General features: G+C 38.7%; 2 protein-coding genes across 3 annotated transcripts in view; both read left to right on the top strand.

Annotated features, from left to right (window-relative positions):
• Positions 1 to 398: 398 nt before the first annotated feature.
• zgc:174863 (uncharacterized protein LOC100136852 homolog) lies at positions 399 to 12,112 on the top strand. 2 transcript variants are annotated; one of them, XM_018665029.2, is made up of 9 exons: positions 399 to 548; positions 6,203 to 6,282; positions 6,363 to 6,698; positions 7,181 to 7,489; positions 8,363 to 8,482; positions 9,272 to 9,304; positions 9,976 to 10,014; positions 10,150 to 10,194; positions 10,331 to 12,112. In XM_018665029.2, the coding sequence occupies exons 2-8, from the start codon at positions 6,213 to 6,215 to the stop codon at positions 10,191 to 10,193; spliced, it is 951 nt and encodes a 316-aa protein (XP_018520545.1). In that variant the 5' UTR covers positions 399 to 548; positions 6,203 to 6,212; the 3' UTR covers position 10,194; positions 10,331 to 12,112. The 2 variants fall into 2 exon arrangements, with proteins under 2 accessions (XP_018520545.1, XP_018520547.1); XM_018665031.2 differs by lacking the exon at positions 9,272 to 9,304 and having other exon boundaries at positions 400 to 548.
• A 141-nt stretch (positions 12,113 to 12,253) lies between these two features.
• LOC108875862 (V-set and immunoglobulin domain-containing protein 1) overlaps positions 12,254 to 18,222 on the top strand; it is a 34,176-nt gene continuing 28,207 nt past the window's right edge. The window contains exons 1-4 of the mRNA XM_051070692.1: positions 12,254 to 13,156; positions 13,930 to 14,289; positions 15,171 to 15,321; positions 16,026 to 16,356. Coding sequence (XP_050926649.1) covers positions 16,113 to 16,356 — 244 coding nt within the window. The 5' untranslated portion in view covers positions 12,254 to 13,156; positions 13,930 to 14,289; positions 15,171 to 15,321; positions 16,026 to 16,112. The remainder of the gene's footprint in view (positions 13,157 to 13,929; positions 14,290 to 15,170; positions 15,322 to 16,025; positions 16,357 to 18,222) is intronic.

Genomic DNA, 18,222 nt, shown 5'->3' with positions numbered 1-18,222 from the left:
TGAGACTGTGAAAGCCTTATACTGGCCTCATAATCATTTTGCACAGAACCCTGTCTGTGAACTTTGTCCCCCATCACTTGCACTCAGAATGATCTTTTAATGGCTAGTATAAACAGAAGGATAGATAGGCTACAGCAAACAGATTTGTGTTGACATTACAGACTATTGTTTGAAGGCAGACTTGGAAAATGTGTGAACCTATCCTTTACGCATGTGAGTAAAAAAATAGAATGAAAAGTAAAACTGGCAAAGTAAAGAAAGTACTGATAGCCTTTAATTATCCCACAGTGACAGGGATCACATCTGGATCTTGTTAAAAATGTGTAACTGCATCTAAAATATTTGAAGGAGTACTTTGTGCCATGTGAGTAATAGGAGTTAAGTTGGTTAAATTAAACAGATTCTGACGGCTAACCACTCCTCTAAGTTGCGAGTCATAACGAAAGTGAAAGTATAACTCTAACCGCCAGCAGCCGAACTCAGTCGGTCAGTCTACCAACTTCTCTCAAAGACACTGGTCTGCCTTGCCTTGTCGAGGAGCGTGTACGGTGAGTTTGACGGCACAGTTTCGTGGCAGTGTGTTTTATTTACAGTACGTCCTCTTTAACTATGTAGGCCACGTTTTCTGGCGTATGGTATTGTTGGCTAGTTTAGCGGCGAGGCTGCTGACGTCGTAGGTCACTTACAAACAGTATGTTCTTAATTTAATGAATTATGTTTTATTTTTATGTGACTTGAAATGACCGTGGGAACATGCTGTGGTTGTGAATTGTCCTCATTAGTCTTATATGGCTAAATGCAGCTTTCTACTGGCCCCCGTGAGCTCAGTCTTGTTCTAGATACAGTTTCACATTGTATCCCGTGTTTTCCCTGGCCTGTGCGTCCTGTGTTTGCTTAGCACTTAAAACCTTAAGAAAATCTTGAACAATGGGTCTCCGAAGTTTTGACACTGCTTCCTCGTTTATAATAAAAGATAAATAATAGATAAAGAAAAACGCTGGTTTTACATGTTTACATATTTTCATGTACAGCCGAAGCACCACGCTGCGGTAGTCAGTGTCTGTCACTACCGTGTGTGGGGCGCTTGGCGCACATAGCGACGTTACAATATTACAAGGTGTTATTTGTCGACGCCATGACTGGTTGAAGAGTGGCACGGTGGTGTAGTTAAATTGTCGCCTTACAGCAAGAAGGTTCCTGGGCTCCTGGTTCGAGCTCTGTGTGGAGTTTGCATGTTCTCCCTGTGCCTGTGTGAGTTGTACTTCGCTTTCCTCACATTTTCCTGAATGTGAGTGTGATTGGTTGTCTAGATGTGTTGGCCCTGCCATGGACTGGCGATCCGTACAGGATTTACCCAGGTTCTCGCCCAGTGTCAGCTGGGATAGGCTCCAGTTCCCTACGGGACATTCAAATTCAACATGCAAATCATTTCAAAAGACATCAGGAAGAAGGAAGTCTGTTTGTCCTCAAATAATAACCAGATAGTAGTGCAGATCTGTTTTTTTAAATCTTGCAAAGGAAGTAACATCTTGTGCAGAAGCAGAGGTTTATAAGTTCTGGATCAGACACAATTAATCAAGGAAATTCACAGAGAGAATACAGTGTATTTTCAGCCCTTGGTCAGCGAAGTAGTCAGCCCAGTCTCTCATGCAAAATATGCTGGGTTCCTCTACTACTGTATACACAGTGTATTCACCAACAATGCACTACTAAAGGGTCACAAAATGAAAGGGCATGTGCAAATTTGGAATTTGTTTATGTGAAAGGTTAGCACTCACTCTGTCCCTCTCTGTTAATGTGAGGAGCAATGATGTGGGACTTTGTATTGGCAGTTGGAGGAACTGAAATTAGTAATGCGGGCAGTGTGAAAGCTGATGGTTGACAGTTGAAATTAGCTTAGGTCAGACAAACTGGTGTTGTTGGATATTTTGGAAAATAACAAAAAACTGCAAAACAGAAAAGCCAAAGAAGTGTTTGAAGTATTTTTGAAACAGCACTTCACAGTTTGACACGTTTCACATCTGACTCAGTACATATCAATGTCATGCACAGATGTTTTTTAAAAAAACAATTCTAAGGGATCTTTATCAGAAATGTTGGGGGTGTTGTGATTGTTATGAAGTTAAGGCGCCATCTAACTGAGACATCCCCAGTTTGATTCTGGCATGGGTCCCTTGTTTTATGTCGAGTATCAAGTAAATCCTACATATAGCTGGTGGATTTTTAAACCATCAAATGTAGGTTTTATATGTGTGTGTGTATATATATATATATATATATATATATATATATATATATATATATAGTGTCACCTGTCAACTCTGCCCTACACCACACCTCCTTGTGTCCTTTTGTGGAAAAGAGGACACAAGGACATTCACACCCTGATAGGACCCAGAGGGGAAATATACAGGCACATCTGGCCATCAGGACTGTGTCATCCCTGGTCTTAAATGGAGAAAAGAAGAATGATTGTAGACATCCGGTGGGATCACAGAGTTTAAAACAATATTACTGGGGTTAAATCCACAAACCATCATGTGCTGAGGCATGTTCCGCACGACGTCGTATAACAATAGCTCCAAGACTGGGTTGACCTGTTGTTTCATTTGGCAGCTGACCTGTTTATGTTCACTAAGAATTAATAAAATCCTGACATGATGTACAGGGTGCAGATGTCTCATAACCAGGTCCAAGAGATTAAGACAAGAATCCGCCACCGCACAGCTGCAGTGGCTTGTTTAGTAAATTGGGAAAGGACTTGACTTTGAGACTGCATGTCCAGATTGTAGCTTGCATGTGAACTTCATATTTGTCCAGTTTAGTAATTTAGGAATTTCCAGTCTCACTCGAGTTAGCTGGGAGAAATGGGGCATTCCCTGGCCTTTTGTGTTAACATATTAATGGCCATTGCAGCTGGCAAATCAAAATTTGTTTTCTGTTTCAGTTGTGTGAGTGACCGAAATGATGCCAGTGAAAGACATAATAGGATGCAGTTGTGCAGAGTTGAGACAAAAAGATGGAGATAACACAGCATGAGTGGGGTCAGAATGAGACAGACTAAAGTAAATAAACTCTTCACACAAAGGCTATGCAGTGTGGTAACAAGTACCATCACCTGGCACACAGATGTGGTGTCGCCAGGGATACATGCAGACAAAACAAAAAACACAATCAGACCAGTATGCCACTGTAGGAGTGAGGTTCAAAGCCCAGGTGAACATCCTTTGATTTACATTACCCCGATGTTCATGTCGTTCTGTCAGAAAAGGAAGCAAAACTACTGATAAGCAGTCAACAGAACACAAGGGTCATCACAGATATGTGTTCTCTTTGAAGTTTGGAAGACATTGCCTAAAACTTGGCAACTCTTTCTGTGTGGTACTAAGTAATCTCTTTAAGTGGACTTTCTCTTTCAGTATGACTCCTTGTGTGGGGTAGAGCGCCATTTCGCATGTCAACACAAATCAGACAGCTGGTATAACAGGCTTCTGAAGCAGCCCTGCCAGCAGAGCAACATTGTAAAAGTAGACTGACATACATTTAAACCAATTTAAAGTCTGTTTCCCATTTTTGTTTATTTATTTTTTAATAGAAGCTGTTGTGTATGGTCTAAAGCAGCACCTACAGTCACCAACCCTGAGAAATTAAACAACCAGGGAATAAACATACATAGGTATGTTGCTTACAATGTCACTTTACTACATTCTCAAGAAATCAAATCAATTTACCAACTCTTCATCTATGAATGTCTGATTACCTGTGCTGCTGTCATCTTTGCAGCACTTGCATGATGAAATCTATCACAGTTTCTGGCTCAGTCACTGGTGATGAATCTATTGGCATCTGAAAAATGGCTTAAGAAAACATCCTCTGGACAGAGATGGTGTTTTCTATTCAGATGATAAGTATGTGGAACAGAGGTCAAAATGGATGGTAGCTGGAAAGTTAAAACTATTTAGAATCCAAGTTGAATTTGATTTTGAAAAGTGATCTAGACAAGCAGTACTGAGATCACATGTCTGTAGGATCTTGCCTACCTACGGTTTCTTATTTTGTATATGTGCATTTCCTTTTGTAAAAGCCCCTTGATGCACATCATCATAAACAAAGTTATAAAAAGCTATGATATTTGGAACTGGTTCCTATATAAATAAACATGAATGAACACCACCCCCACTCCCACCCACACACAAGACCCCACTTCCTTTTTAACCCCTGCTCAGCTCCTGCAGCTGAAAAACTGACATGACCAGCCTGTCATGTTCTTTTCAAAAACATGTTTGCTACTGAATGTAATATTGGGTGTATCTTCTTACTTGTTTTAATCCTCACTTGATAGAAAAATAAAATGGCCAACATCGACTTCTTTTTGAAAGTAAGCAGTTCTCAAGAGTTTGTAAAGAAAAGGATAATTTCCAACAAAGTAACATATTCTCAGGAACAGTGAAGCTGTGAGAACTGTGTGGGCGTAAAAACAAACTTAAACACAAACAGGTTAAATGAATCTATGCCAATGTTAACACCGAACAACTAACCAGGACACATTTCTTCTCCTCCAAAACACGCCAAAACATGCACAGCCTCAGGTTTTCTTTTTTCTGCATTGTCCCTCTCTCTGTCTTTCTCCAGGGTGAGGGTAACTCAACCTCTTTTAGGCGAAGAGAGAGTGTACACATGTGCAAGGTATCTTTCTACATGACTTTTACATTTGCTAGGCGTGATCAAGTCAAGTTACAAAAAAAAAAAAAGAAGAGGAAAAGTGAAAGCTGAGACCTAGAGATAGAGATCAGTTTACTTGAAGGGTGTATAGAACACAGTACGAGAGGCTGCTAGCCCTGAGCACAAGCCAAGCCACTAATGAGCTCTGTGCAATATGGGTTCAGCAAACTTAGACACTGACTGCTGTTTCTGCATACTCAAATGTAATTTAAGCATTTTTAAGGTAATTTAAATGTTTGAGAATTGAGCTCTCCTCCATGCAAGATGTACTGTGCACTTATCTGAAAAGCGTTTTATGTTTTACAAGAAACAATTTTAATTAGGTTTCGAACAGACCAAGTCTTTTTCAATAATGTATGATGAGCAACAGATTGGTCTCTTTTGAGTGACTAATCAGCGTCATTGGTCCTGGTACAGTGAAAACACTCATAGGACAGTTATTCACTTAGCTCACTGTCGGTGAATGACTTTTTTCTTTCTTTTTGGAATAACCTACTCACCACCAATGGATCATGATAGTTTGAAAAAAAAAAGTTAAACCTTTATAATGTCTTAGGGGTGGCAAACTAATAGCATAAATTTGACACTCCATCCTTGTAAAGCTTATACTCTGTACTCTAATGATAGTGCTGGTTTTCCCCAGGAAATCCTTTAGCAGAGGCGGTCTGCAACTCAATTGTCTCGTTATCAGATTAGTTAAAGATCATTGATAAATATAACAACGCTGGCTGAAAAAGTTCCCCTACTCTTCTCCTGGGGGCTGATGTGTTGTTTTGATATTAGTGGATATGGTCTTTGTTTAAGGCGAGGTACCCCGCTTCTGCTGCAACAGAAGCCCTGCAGTCCAAACAACAGCCATGCACCAGTGTTGCTAGTTTATTATTTAAGCAGACCAGGTCATCAGGTCACACCTGAGTTCTATTTTTATCACTTTGATTGCTCGAGGCATACAAACCACACCCCGAAGTCATACAAACCCCTTTTATCCACACTTTGCCTCTTTTACCTGCATCACACTTTCATCAACCAGTAGGTGTATTGCACAGGCGTATATGGGGAAAAAGGAGATTATTCTGTAATTCTTAACAGCATCTGTCATCAATATCAGCTAAGAGCCTCTCTGATTAACTCCACATACAGTCATCTGATGGCAGTAATGGGTTCCCTCTGAAGCCCCTAATTTGAGTGAAGTGCACAGTGTAACCATTGTTATGTACACCAGATCCACAGCACACGCCTGCACTATGCACTGTCTTATAGTTGCTATCTATGATGGAGACAGTTCTATGAAAAAAATCATGTTATACTATCTTCACCTTCAGATGAGTCAGGCATAAGTAAGACTTGGAGAATTTTTAACAACATTTTTGCTTTTGTTAAGGCAGACAGAAACAGATTCCTGTGCGTTAAAACATGTATTTGTTTGTTACATTTGGACTGATCCCCACATAAAAATAACATTTATTTGAACTCTTTTTAGGTGAGTGAACATGGCCTCCACTGGTACCCTCTTCTTGATTTTCGCTGTCACCTTCATCAGGGAAGGAAATGCACAGAATAGTAAGTTCTACCATATAATCTGGAATTTCAATGTGAAATACTGCTTGCTACTGCATTCCTTCATTTTTTTTTTTCCACAGCTTTTGTGAATGTCAACTGCAAGGAAAACGTGGGACAGTATGGTCAGCAGTCACTGCTAGAGTGTATTGTCCAAACCACAAGCGAAGCGTCAGACATACAGATCCGGGTGGTCACTTGGAGGAGACAGGGAGCTGACAAGCCTGCACTGGTTTTTCACGATGGGAGAATTGACCCGAAGTCAAGCTTTACATTTGCCGAGCCATCCTGGAACAACAAGAACATGAACGTGTCCGTGCTCATCCCCAACACTAGGGTGGCGGACAATGGGCGTTACACGTGCATGGTGATGACAAACAGCGGTGATGGCAAAGGAGAAGTCAACCTTAAGGTCACAGGTGAGAGCCTCTAGCCATGGCTGATCACTGAAACGCTTTTAAAACTACTTACCACAGAGGGATTATCGTTTTCAGACAAGAGGATATCTTCAGAACTAATCCCTACAAACTCATTTCACATTTTAACCATGATGAAAGCTGTTCCTGTTTCTGTGAACAGCTCCTGAAAGAATTAATTGTGGCCTTGATAGAATGAAGTTTGATAGGGGACTTTCCTGACCAAGTAGTTTGGTATTTCCCTAATGCAGCGTCAAATGTCTTCAGTTGGTCTTTACTTACTTTCAGTTTCATTGTGACAAAAATCACATCCTTAAACCTGCTGTTGCATCCAGTTTGTTCTCTATTTGGTTGGCTCAACATATTGTACACCACAGTGCTCGAGCAACAAAAGTTATTGCGATACGTTTTTGGTGTTTTTGATTGATGTCATGGTGCAGTGTTCAGCTTGGTGACCAGAAATGCCTTCCATTTTTTCTTCACAGCCAAATACAGTGAACCAATTATAAGCTCCATCCCTGAGAAAATTACTCCAGGTTCAAATGGTGAGCTGACGTGTGAGACTCATGGTGGCTACCCAAAGGGTGACATTCGCTGGTTTGTTAACGACAACACAGACTGGACAAAAAGCTCTAAAATGGAGGTGAAAGGCGCACAAGACGGTCTGCTTCACCTCTCTAGCAAGCTGCCTTTGCTACATGGATCCATTTTCTCCAAGTATACCTGCATAGTGTACAACGCCACTGGAGGCAAAGAGGCCGAGGCCGTGTTCATTCCTGATCCAGAAGTGGAAGGTATATGTTGTTGAGCACCACACTTGACACCTTTGGGGCCTTTCACCTCAATCCTGCTGCACACAATAATATGTCACACAGCAATGTCACATTCACAATTACATGGAAGGTCATGCTTTACCTGAAATTTGAAGCAACAGGGATGTCACCATGGTTACATTAGTACACCTTTGTCTAGCATTGTACAACTAAGAGGAACTTAAACCACAAGACAACTGTAGTACATGTTTTTTGTTGGCACTGTGAGAGGTCACAGAGGGCTGAGTTTGAATGAATAAAGTAGGAGCTTCATATAAATACATTCCAGAAAAGATTTCTTTCCCCCACATAGCTACAGTTTGTGCTAATCTTATCCATAATTACAGACATCTATGACTTATGCTGTAGTTGTTTTGATACACACTTATGCAGAATAGCTAGGCTGCAACATGCCTCTAAATTTAATCCAAGTGCTGCTTGCCTACCATACCTCCTGTGTTTGTCTCAAATGTTTACTCAGAGCTAATGTTCAAACTATGCAGACCCCTCTTGGGTCAAAAGAGAAAGTGAATGTAGATTATATGCTAGTGACAATACTAGGAATTCCCCACCAGATCATGCATACCTCGTTTTCACAAACACTTGTATCTTTACTCTCTTTTTGATTTGGAGTATCAGAGCATTAAATCTTTATTATTCACTTCAATTTGTCCAGGACACAGGGGCCTCCCTTAGCCGAATGGTTAGGTCACGTACCACATGGGCCTCTGTGCTCCAAACGGCCAGTTCCTGGTTTGACTCTTGATTCGGGTAGACCTACTCTCTCCCCGTTTCCTGTTTCTCTCTACTGTTGCCACCAAAACTAAAATATTTGAAAAATAATAATTTGTCCAGGACGCAAAGCATCGAATGGGTCAGAGTCAACTTCCAAAGTAGTCGCTCCTGTGGTGGTGATTGGATCGCTGATTGTTGGGTTGCTGTTGGCGCTGCTGGTTTACAGAAGGCGAACTCGAAGTAAGTACCTACACAGTTTGTTTGGCTTTTGTTCAAAATGAACCATTTATTATCTTTTTGAGTAGTGACAGAACACATTGCTGGTTTAATGTAGGTGTTCCTAAGTAATCTGAGAAAAGAACAAGACCACACAGCAGCAGACTTAGAACCCAGACTATCCATAGACAGGACATGCTAGCATCTCTGTGCTAGAATTTGATTTCTTACAAAGACAGAAAGAAACATAATAAGCACTTGAACTGAGCACTGTACACTTGTCCCATTGGACTTGAAGGACAAAAGTAGCAACAGCTATTTAGCTGCAATTTGTATGGAAGGAATCACTCAACTATTCAAGGACAGACTTAAAGTGTAATAAACTAGTGAGCAGTGGCTTGCAGTATTGCAGTACTGTGATGTGAATTTCTGCTTTTAATGTAAAATGTAAGTACAAACGTTCTCAAATGTTGGGTGGGATTTCATGACTGGTTTTCTGTAAACAATGAAGAGCTGAAGGGAAGTAGGCAGACAATAGGTGAAGGTTGAAACCAAAATAGTTAGAGCTGGACAAACCTGAAGAACACCTGGCAAGCAGCCATATAGGGGAGGTTAAAGCACACACTTTTTTAAATTGTTAAGTTTGGATTGAACAATGTGGTACTGGAAATTTCCCATCAGTCTAAAACAGCAGAGTAAAAAGTATTTTCATTAGTAGACAGTGTTTTCTCCAAAATGTCTGACAAAGATTGGTGAAGTAGCAATCCACAGTGAACGTGCACTCACTGTCATGTTCTGTCATCTTCTTGGCAGAGGCACGGAGACCCTCTACAGCACCCCTTATGGGTACGTCCATCTTTGGACATATTATGGCTGCTGTTTTTGTTCTTTTCTAACACTGCATGAAGGGCTTACTTTCGGTGTTTCTATTGATGATTGATTCTATCTGCTGATTTATCATTTATTTTAAGTTGCCTGAAATTAAATCTACGACAGATCTACTGACAGGTTAATGAGTGATGTTTGGTGATTTATTTCAATTTTTTGGCTAAAACTAGCTAAGAGTTAAGGTCTTTTAAATGTATCACTGGATTTTTAAATAAAACAAGTGTTTATTGATGAATTTGGTTTCCTTCAGTAGCCTCCTGGACTACATGTTTTGAGACCATAACTCACTCACCACAGACAGGTTTCTGATCTCATGCAAAGCTTTTTTTATTTGAGCATGTACTCCTGCCATGTTTTGAACTTGGAGCACATGTTCATCACTGACAAAGGAACTCCACTGTCCCTGGGCATCAAAACGTGCTCAAATTCCTCTGACTTCAGCAGTGTCTTGGAATTTATTTTTATCCATGACTTGTGGAAAACGGGCTTGGTTACTAATAACTAGTATTTGAATCATAGCATATCCTGTCTCATGTTGTCTGTGCTTGTGTGAGCTGAGCTTGCTTAATACGGTGATTGTTTTACACCCACACACTGTAACCCACAGTAAAATATTTATTTTCTTCCAGATGGTCATACAGAAGTCTCCAACCGAGATGATGAGGAAAGTATGTATTCTTAAATTACAGTATTTTGACTCATTGTGTGCAACTGATTACTTATTTTATTTTTTTATTGAATTACTGTCTTCATGTGCACTCTATAAGATTTAATTCAGGCTTTGATATTAAATCTTTTTGAAGGTGGTGCGCAGGAGATGGATGGAAAACAACAAAACATTGTCTAAGGTAATTATGGTGATCCAAGCAAACAAGTGAAATCATTAGTTTCACCTCTATTTCATTATGTGTGTGTTGGCAGCATAATAGACAATATCAAATATCTAAAAGCTCTCTGTCTCTCTCTCTCTCTCTTCCTCTGCAGGAGATACTGCATGTGAAATGAATAACAACTTACTGGTAACCTCTGAAATCATGAAATCAGCACTTCCTTGTTTGCTAAATTCCACTCCTGTCTTTGTACTTCTCATATTGCAAACAGTATAACCAGGGATGACTTGTATTACTGTGATTCATCAGAGGGGATGTAAGCTCTTCATTTACCAACTGTAAGCTTCTTTAACAGTGGGGTGGTGGTGTTTTTTTGGGGGGGTGGGGGGGTGGGGGGCTCAGACCATACAACCTTAAAACTCTGACAACCAGACTGGGAGCAAAATGCAACATCACCATAAACCATAAACCAACATGTCAGTAGCTGCGGTTTTAGTATGGCACTGAATGTCTAATGTGTTGGTTGCTGGAGTGGTTGTTTAGATGATGATATATTTATTTAGACAACCCCACACAGTAACTGTCACATTTTGAGGCTTAGCTGCAGGAGCATTTCTTCTGACTTCCCCTTATCATATTGTGTCAGTGTTATAAAGAAAACACTGATTCACATCCAAGGGATAGGGGATAGGGGGCAGGGATGTCATACTGATCTGTGACTGTATACGTGGCAAAGCAAATTCTGGCAAAATGAAACTAATGTAGCCTGCTGCTGAGAAATTTATTTTTGCTTTTATATTCCACATCTCAGTTTTATGAAGGTGTTAAAAGATAAGACTGGTGTTACACTAGCCTATTTTTTTTTCTTACAAACCTACAAAGCAAATCTCAAAAAAGTAATAATGTATGTCTCAATACTTTTTGCCCATCATCATCCTACAATGCCTATGGCACTCAAATATAGGTGTATGTATAGGTGTATATGGCCATTTATTTATATATATAAAAAAGATTCAGTAATTCCTGAAACAAACAAACAAACAAACAATAAAGAGGCAGAGGAAGAAATGATACATTTTTATGAAATACTTTGAGTTTGAGATTTGTTGACAATAAAAAAATATACAGTATATCACCAGCCTTACTTTAAGGACTCCTCTACAGAGGTTTCTCATGCGATTTGAGCTCTTTGGTCAGTCTAGTTTTGTTTCACTGCCTAAAAACATTCAGCCCCCTCAAATTTCATATCCTTTTTCTAACCACCAAGAAAGTTGGCTAGATATACTGGTTGTACTTCCGTGTGTCACATGATCTTGCTCGTGTTTATGTAACATTTGGCAGCAGCTTCTTTGCCAAGCACCATAATCTCCACCATCTTATACAGGTTTTTAGTTTCATTCTCTTCTTCATTCGTCATCTGATAGCGCCTGATCAGAGAAATGGCCGTCCACATTTGCAGGTTTTCAGGAACATGGTTTTTGATCTAAGAAGTGCATGGTAGTGGAGCAGGACTCTATAAAATATTCTATACCCCAGGTGTGTACTGAAAAGCTAGTTCGTCACAGACTGTAGATAGGAGTGCACAACAAAAACCTTATCAACATCTTCTAAAGTATATGATTAATCATGATACTGTGGCACAAAGTGATGGGGGTTAATTATTGACTTACGAATGAGAAAAACAAGGCCATTATAAATGCTGAATTTATTTTTATTTTTTTTACATTCTGGCAAATTAAGACGCTATAGATGAGCCTTTGAGTACTGTTTTGTATATACTGTCTTTGTAAATCTGTGAATAATGTAATTCTGTGTGCTGTGTGAGTTTGAAGTCAGTCTACTTACATTTTATACTGTGTATTTGTTGTGTTTAAGATTAACATGCATTGTTTAAACAGTGTATTGTATGTGATTAAAACAAAATGTCAAAATACAAGTGTGTGAATGGTGTTTTATTATTTTTTACCGCACACTGATTTAGAGTCCAGCAATTTCACTTCTTGTTAACAGGTGTTGGTATCACATAGTGTCCAGACGTAATGAAAAATCACTTTTCTGGTCATTCCCACCAGTTTCAGGTGATCACAGATACAAGTAATTTCCATGGGAGAATTTCAAGGTTCGTAAAGCATCACTTGCTTGACTTACTTGTGACAGCTGACTGTTAATAGTAACTCACAGGTTTGATGTGTAGCAGAGCAGTGTATTTCCTGGTTTCCATTTTGAATTCTTTCTGATGAGCTCATATGATAAGAGCAGAGCTGTGTATCACCACACAAGATCTTTTTCCACTCTGCATGTGAACTGATTAGAATCTCCCTTGTTCCTCTTTCAACTCTCTTTCTCTTTGTTTAAATTTGTCATGAGAAGCTTCAACATTTTTGCATATATCTTATTTTTATTACTCCAGGCTTTTTATTCTCAGACAGACACCATGTAACTGATTCATCTCAAGCGATGATGAACTGTTTGAAACCTGATCTAACTTTTTTAATGAAGCTTTGAATCTAGAATCTCAAGTATTTTATCACCATTTCTGCCATTCTGTATCAGATTGATCGTTTGTTTGTTTTTTATATTGGAATAATAGATATTACATATTACATTATATGTGTTACTATCCAGATTTTAGAGGAATACTGCAGAATGGAAAAAGCTCTCAATCCTGCCATCTATTGGATAAATAGCAGCGCAACATGTTGGGTAATAACAGCACAGGTGAACCACATGAAAACTAATTTGTAGGAGGGTCGGTTTTTATTTCAAGCTGAGTTTTACGCTGACTTGTTTGTGCTAGTGGCAGCCTCTGGCAGCCTACTACAACCTGCTTAACAGCAAATTCAAACACAGACATATGAACAAATCAATAAATCCCAGAGGTGCTCTGAATCGCAAAAAAGTCTGAACGTCTGTGGTTACACGATAACTGCGCAAACCCCACATGTTAACCAGGACTGCGTGAGAGCTCCAAACCAAGCAGGTTAGTGAACCTTGAGTTGACGTTGTTCTACTAAGATAAAATTCATAAATGCGACAAAGTCAGTATTCGGTATTCAAGTATGATCTTTTTCATTCTTGAAAAGTCTCATGGCACTCTTATGCGTCGTTTGCCTGATTTATTCCTCTCAGATTATTAATGTCTGTTGTGCATATACCGACTCTATAAAATGTAAACTGTGAAAAAAAGAATTATTATTATTATTATTACAAAATGAAAGCTGTATTAGACTCCTTTAGTTTTACTTAGGTGGACATGGAATTCAAGTGTGCAGAGCAATTTAAAAACACCACTAACAATTTAAGTATTTCAAGTAGCATGTTTTACAACTAAATTTACAGTTCAGTATTTACAGTCCAGATTCATCATTCCCACAAGAGTTCTCTGAAACTATTGAGGATCAAAGTCATAAAATCTGCCATAAATAATTCCTGGGAGATGAAGGAAGACATTCTAAATTCAGTTTTTGTTGGGACCTGCATCTAAAATCAGTCTGCAGAATGAGCTTGATAAGCCCCCTATCCTGTCCCGCTGGATGAAAGGGAGGAATGTTTAGATTGCTTTTATGGATAAACAAGAGCCAGAAATGCTCTCTTGTACACAGAGAGAAATGCAGTCTACTTTCTGATAAACACAGCAAGGTTGCGCACAATAACAATAACAAAAAAGAGTTTTTTTGGTAACTGTTGGGGAATAGTGACACACTGTAGAACTGAATTGTAATTGTATTGAATTTTTTTTTTTTTTTCAACCAGTGCTTCTCTATTGTTATTGAACTGGAGTTGAACCAGCCCCGCAGCCCCCTTTCTCTTTCATCCTGCCTGCTGTGAAATCATGTCCAGGCGAAGCATCCATCAAACAACCTCCACCACACACTTGACCTCTGCGCCTGCAAGACGATGGGCGTTGCTCAGTGCTCACACAGCCGCATCGTCACCATGGATAAACCTCCTGACTGTCAGTCTGAGTGAGGAAGAATCAGCGTTTTGGCCATTTTTAAGCAAACATTTGACGCAGACTGACAAAACATTTTTACTTATGAGTTGTGTGAGCCGAGAGTAAATACATTCTCTATTGCAAAGACGTCAAACACAAATCTAAATACACATATAAAGGTGAGTGTTTTAAATATTGACTTTTCCAGCCAATTTAGGGAAGTTTAGACAAGTTATTGTTATGTCACATGCAGGCATGTGATTATTTATTTATTAGTAAACGTTAACAATTACGTTCTATCAAAACAAGACTTATTTTCGTATTAACACGTTAAGTCCATTATTGAATCATGATCAAAACAAAACTGAAAGAAGATGATCCTTGTCATACATTCATACGTGTATCCAGTACAATTTCCATTAGTCGTGAAAATTTCATAACTGAAATTAGATTTTTAATTGTGAATTGCAGTTGTTGTAATGTATTACACCGGAACATATTCCTGTTCCTTCGCCGTCCACCTCTATTTTGAATAGTAATACTTGTTTTGTTCACAATGTAAATAATCACTAAATTAGCTTATACAATACATTTGTGTGGTGTTGCATGTGCAGTAAATGTAGGTTTACACTTAACATACAAGGGTTTAGACATGTTCCATGTATTCTTCTTCATAAAGTTTAAATTGGTTTGTGTGATATGCAATAGACAGTTTCATCTCCCATTTTTACTGTTTTCAGCAATCTCCACCAGAGGGTGATCTCACCTAATAATAATTCAATTCCTCAAACATGAAATAATGTATTGGTTGGATGCATGTTAAACAAGTTACTGGCTTGGTAGATATACTTTTCTACTTGTCAAAGCAGAAAAAACACAAATTAGGCAAATTTTGTTGATGAAGGCTCAGTTACATCAAGTGTCTTAGTAGGTTCATGACTGGACATGTTACATGTATTTTCACATATTTTATTCGGATTGGTTCGTTAGACATGCAGTAGCCAGATATGTCTATGGCCCCACAAGTAAATGACTGAAATCAAATTATTTTCTCTCACAGGTTATACAACATTGCTCCACATCAAACATAGTGTTGTACAACACTATGTTGAGTCTATGTGTGAGAAACAAAGACCGTATATGCACTCAGTGCTGCAGGATGATGCTACTCTGCTGGTCTACAGTGTTGCTCTGTCTGTTGGCCAGTGCAGGTATGTCCCTTTTACTTTTCTCAGCAGGAGATGAAGGAGAGTTTGCCATAGTTCAAGTCTGCCTTCAGCAATATTCACCTGAATAATAATAATGACAAACTTTGTTTTTAAAAGTGCTATATAAATAAAGTTACATAGTACTTTGCAGTTTAACCAGGATCAAAACATTTAATGACTACTGTGAGTTAGATAAAAATCATTCAGTTATTAATAATACAAGAATAAAAACTGAATAAAGTAGCCAAGTACCCAACAATAGTATAAGTTAAAAACAAGAATAGCAATGGAAACAACAATAACTAAAATGGGTACTCCGGTTTCCTCCCACAGTCCAAAGACATTCAGGTTCAGTTAACTAGTGACTGAACTGCCTGTAGGTGTGAATGTGATTGTGAATAGTTCTCTCACCCAATATTAGCTGGGATTGACTTCAGCCCCCTGTAACCCTTAACGGATAAGCAGTATAGATAATGGATGGATGGATGGATGGATGGATGGATGGATGGGACTAATAAAGGATTATCTTGTCTTATGCTTATGCAGTATAGATAATGGGAGGATGGAAAAACTAGAATGACATTCTGTTGGGCACATAGTTCCACCATTGCCAAATAGTTCTTCACTGTTAAAATAATGGCAGATATAAAGGTTTTGTGGTGTGTTATCAAATCTTGTAATCAGGTATTTTGTCTCTTTTATGACAGAGCACACTGCAGTGTGTCGAGTGTGAGAGTGTCACCTTGGAGTGTTCCTTCACAGAATCTCCCAATAGCAATGATGAGTTAATCGGGATGTATCTGTATCACAATGCAAAGACACAGGAAGAGGTGCTGTACTATCACTCCAGCCCAGGACCTGAAAAAATTTCACCACGAATCAGATACTTCAAGAGGGTTGAGAAAAAAGGATCTCTGAAGAACCACACCATCACCATCAGCAATCTGACCGTGGAGGACTCTGGTATCTACAGATGTGTCTACAAAAAAAATGTCCAAAGTGAAGACATATGCAATGTCTACATACTTGTTGTATCAGGTGCGTTTGTCCTTTCTCTTTGTCTAAGGGTAGCCTCACAGTGGTAGAGAGTAGCCCAAGTGCAGCACAGTGCACATGCACAGTAAGCACTTTTTCACTTATTCATTTAACTCTACTCTATACTTCTAGTGCATTCCAAAGAGAAACATTGTACTTTTTCTCCATTACATAAGTTGGACAGCTAAAGTTAGCAGTTACTTTCAGATCAAGAGTTCACATACAAAACATAGGGTTATTTTATATAATAAACTTGATGAAGATGACAAAACATATAACTATGACAAAGAAATTTACTTCTTATCACTTTACATAAGTAGCATAACTTATGTTTGGGATCAGCTAGACTCTGTCAGTGTTACTTTCATTAAGTAAAGGATCTGAATAGTCAACACTTCACCACTGGTGGATGATTTCTGTTACTTAAACTGAACTACTTCCTATGTGCTAGTCTATATGCTACATACATACATACACACACAGAGAATGTTGACCCTCTTTTTAGTTTTGGATGACCACCACAATCCCACACAAGCTCTTAGTGAGTGTATTGAACAAATCAATGATTAGATGTTCCAGAATTTTCTTCAGTTGGACAAAGATGAAACTAAAGTAAATGTTTATGGAGCTGAATGAGTAACAATTAAAAGTCAGTGCTCAGCTTCAGCTGTTAAAGGTAAAAATAACAAAGCAAGCTAGAAATCTTGGTATAGTCATGGACTCAGACCTGATATCTAACACCCACATCAAGACAATTACAAAGTCAGCCTACCATCACTTTAAGAACATCTCAGTCAATCCATGGCTGTGGTCAAATAGTCAAAAATGTTCTTTCCTAACTACTTTTCCTTGACCTCTGATACTAAAGGAGATAAGATAGGAAGCACTGAAGCTACTTTCCTCAACATTTAGAGAATTGGACCAGCTCTTATCATGGCTGCCACTGAGACACTTCTGGGTCATTTCACTCATTTAGGAACCTTCCTAAGCAAAAAGGACTATTTGACCACAGCCAAGGAGGGAGAACAAGGAAAATATAAGGAAAACCTGGAGGCACTGGTGGAGCCACAACACATCTTTCTGCTATGTTGCATTTTGGTTTTTTACTCCTCTTTTGTATTTTTTGTTTCAATTTCCACTGTCTTGTTGTTTATTTTATTGTATCTCAAAGTGTTAATTTACAGATTTAAATAAATTTCAGTTTCTTCTTATTATTGATGCATTCATGCCAGAGCAGCATTTCAAGCACTGTAGAGCTGAATTTATGTCCAGTGTGTGGACCTGATGTCCTTCTCTGCAAGGCTCATGTTGACAGAAGTCAAACATTATACTGAAATAATTTCTGGGGAGAAAAATGCTGGTCTAACTGTTAGACCAGTTAACTATTAAAACTTATTTTCTCTTTTCTTTATTTTTAAGTATATTTTGCTCACATGATTTATTCATTTTAATGTAGTTGTTTATTCATTTTAGTTTTCATTTAAATTTATGTGTCTTTTGTCATTCATGTAGGGTTGCTTCGATCTGTTAGGACATTGGAGGCAGCTGTTGTGTTCAGGTCCCATGAATGACCGAATTTTATTCAGGTCTCTATAAAGTGTAGCTTTTGATCTCACCCTCAGTGCAGCACAAAACAGAGTTTGAAAGTCTGAGTCTTGGGTATTTTCTAACACCGTTGTTTATTTTTTGAGTTTCATGTCCAGTCCCATCACTGAAGTGCTGCATCTGTCATTCAACCAATATTATCTCCTCTCTAGGTGAACATAACACTGCAGCTTCTAAGGTACAGGACTGTAAGATTTTAGGAAGTTTGTCTGATTTCTCAGAAAAAGAAAATCATGTTCCACTTCACTGTTGTTATGCAGGTGT

The sequence above is a fragment of the Lates calcarifer genome, linkage group LG5 (assembly GCF_001640805.2).
Source record: "Lates calcarifer isolate ASB-BC8 linkage group LG5, TLL_Latcal_v3, whole genome shotgun sequence".
Taxonomy (NCBI): Eukaryota; Metazoa; Chordata; class Actinopteri; family Centropomidae; genus Lates; species Lates calcarifer.
This window is presented reverse-complemented; position numbering and strand designations above follow the sequence as displayed.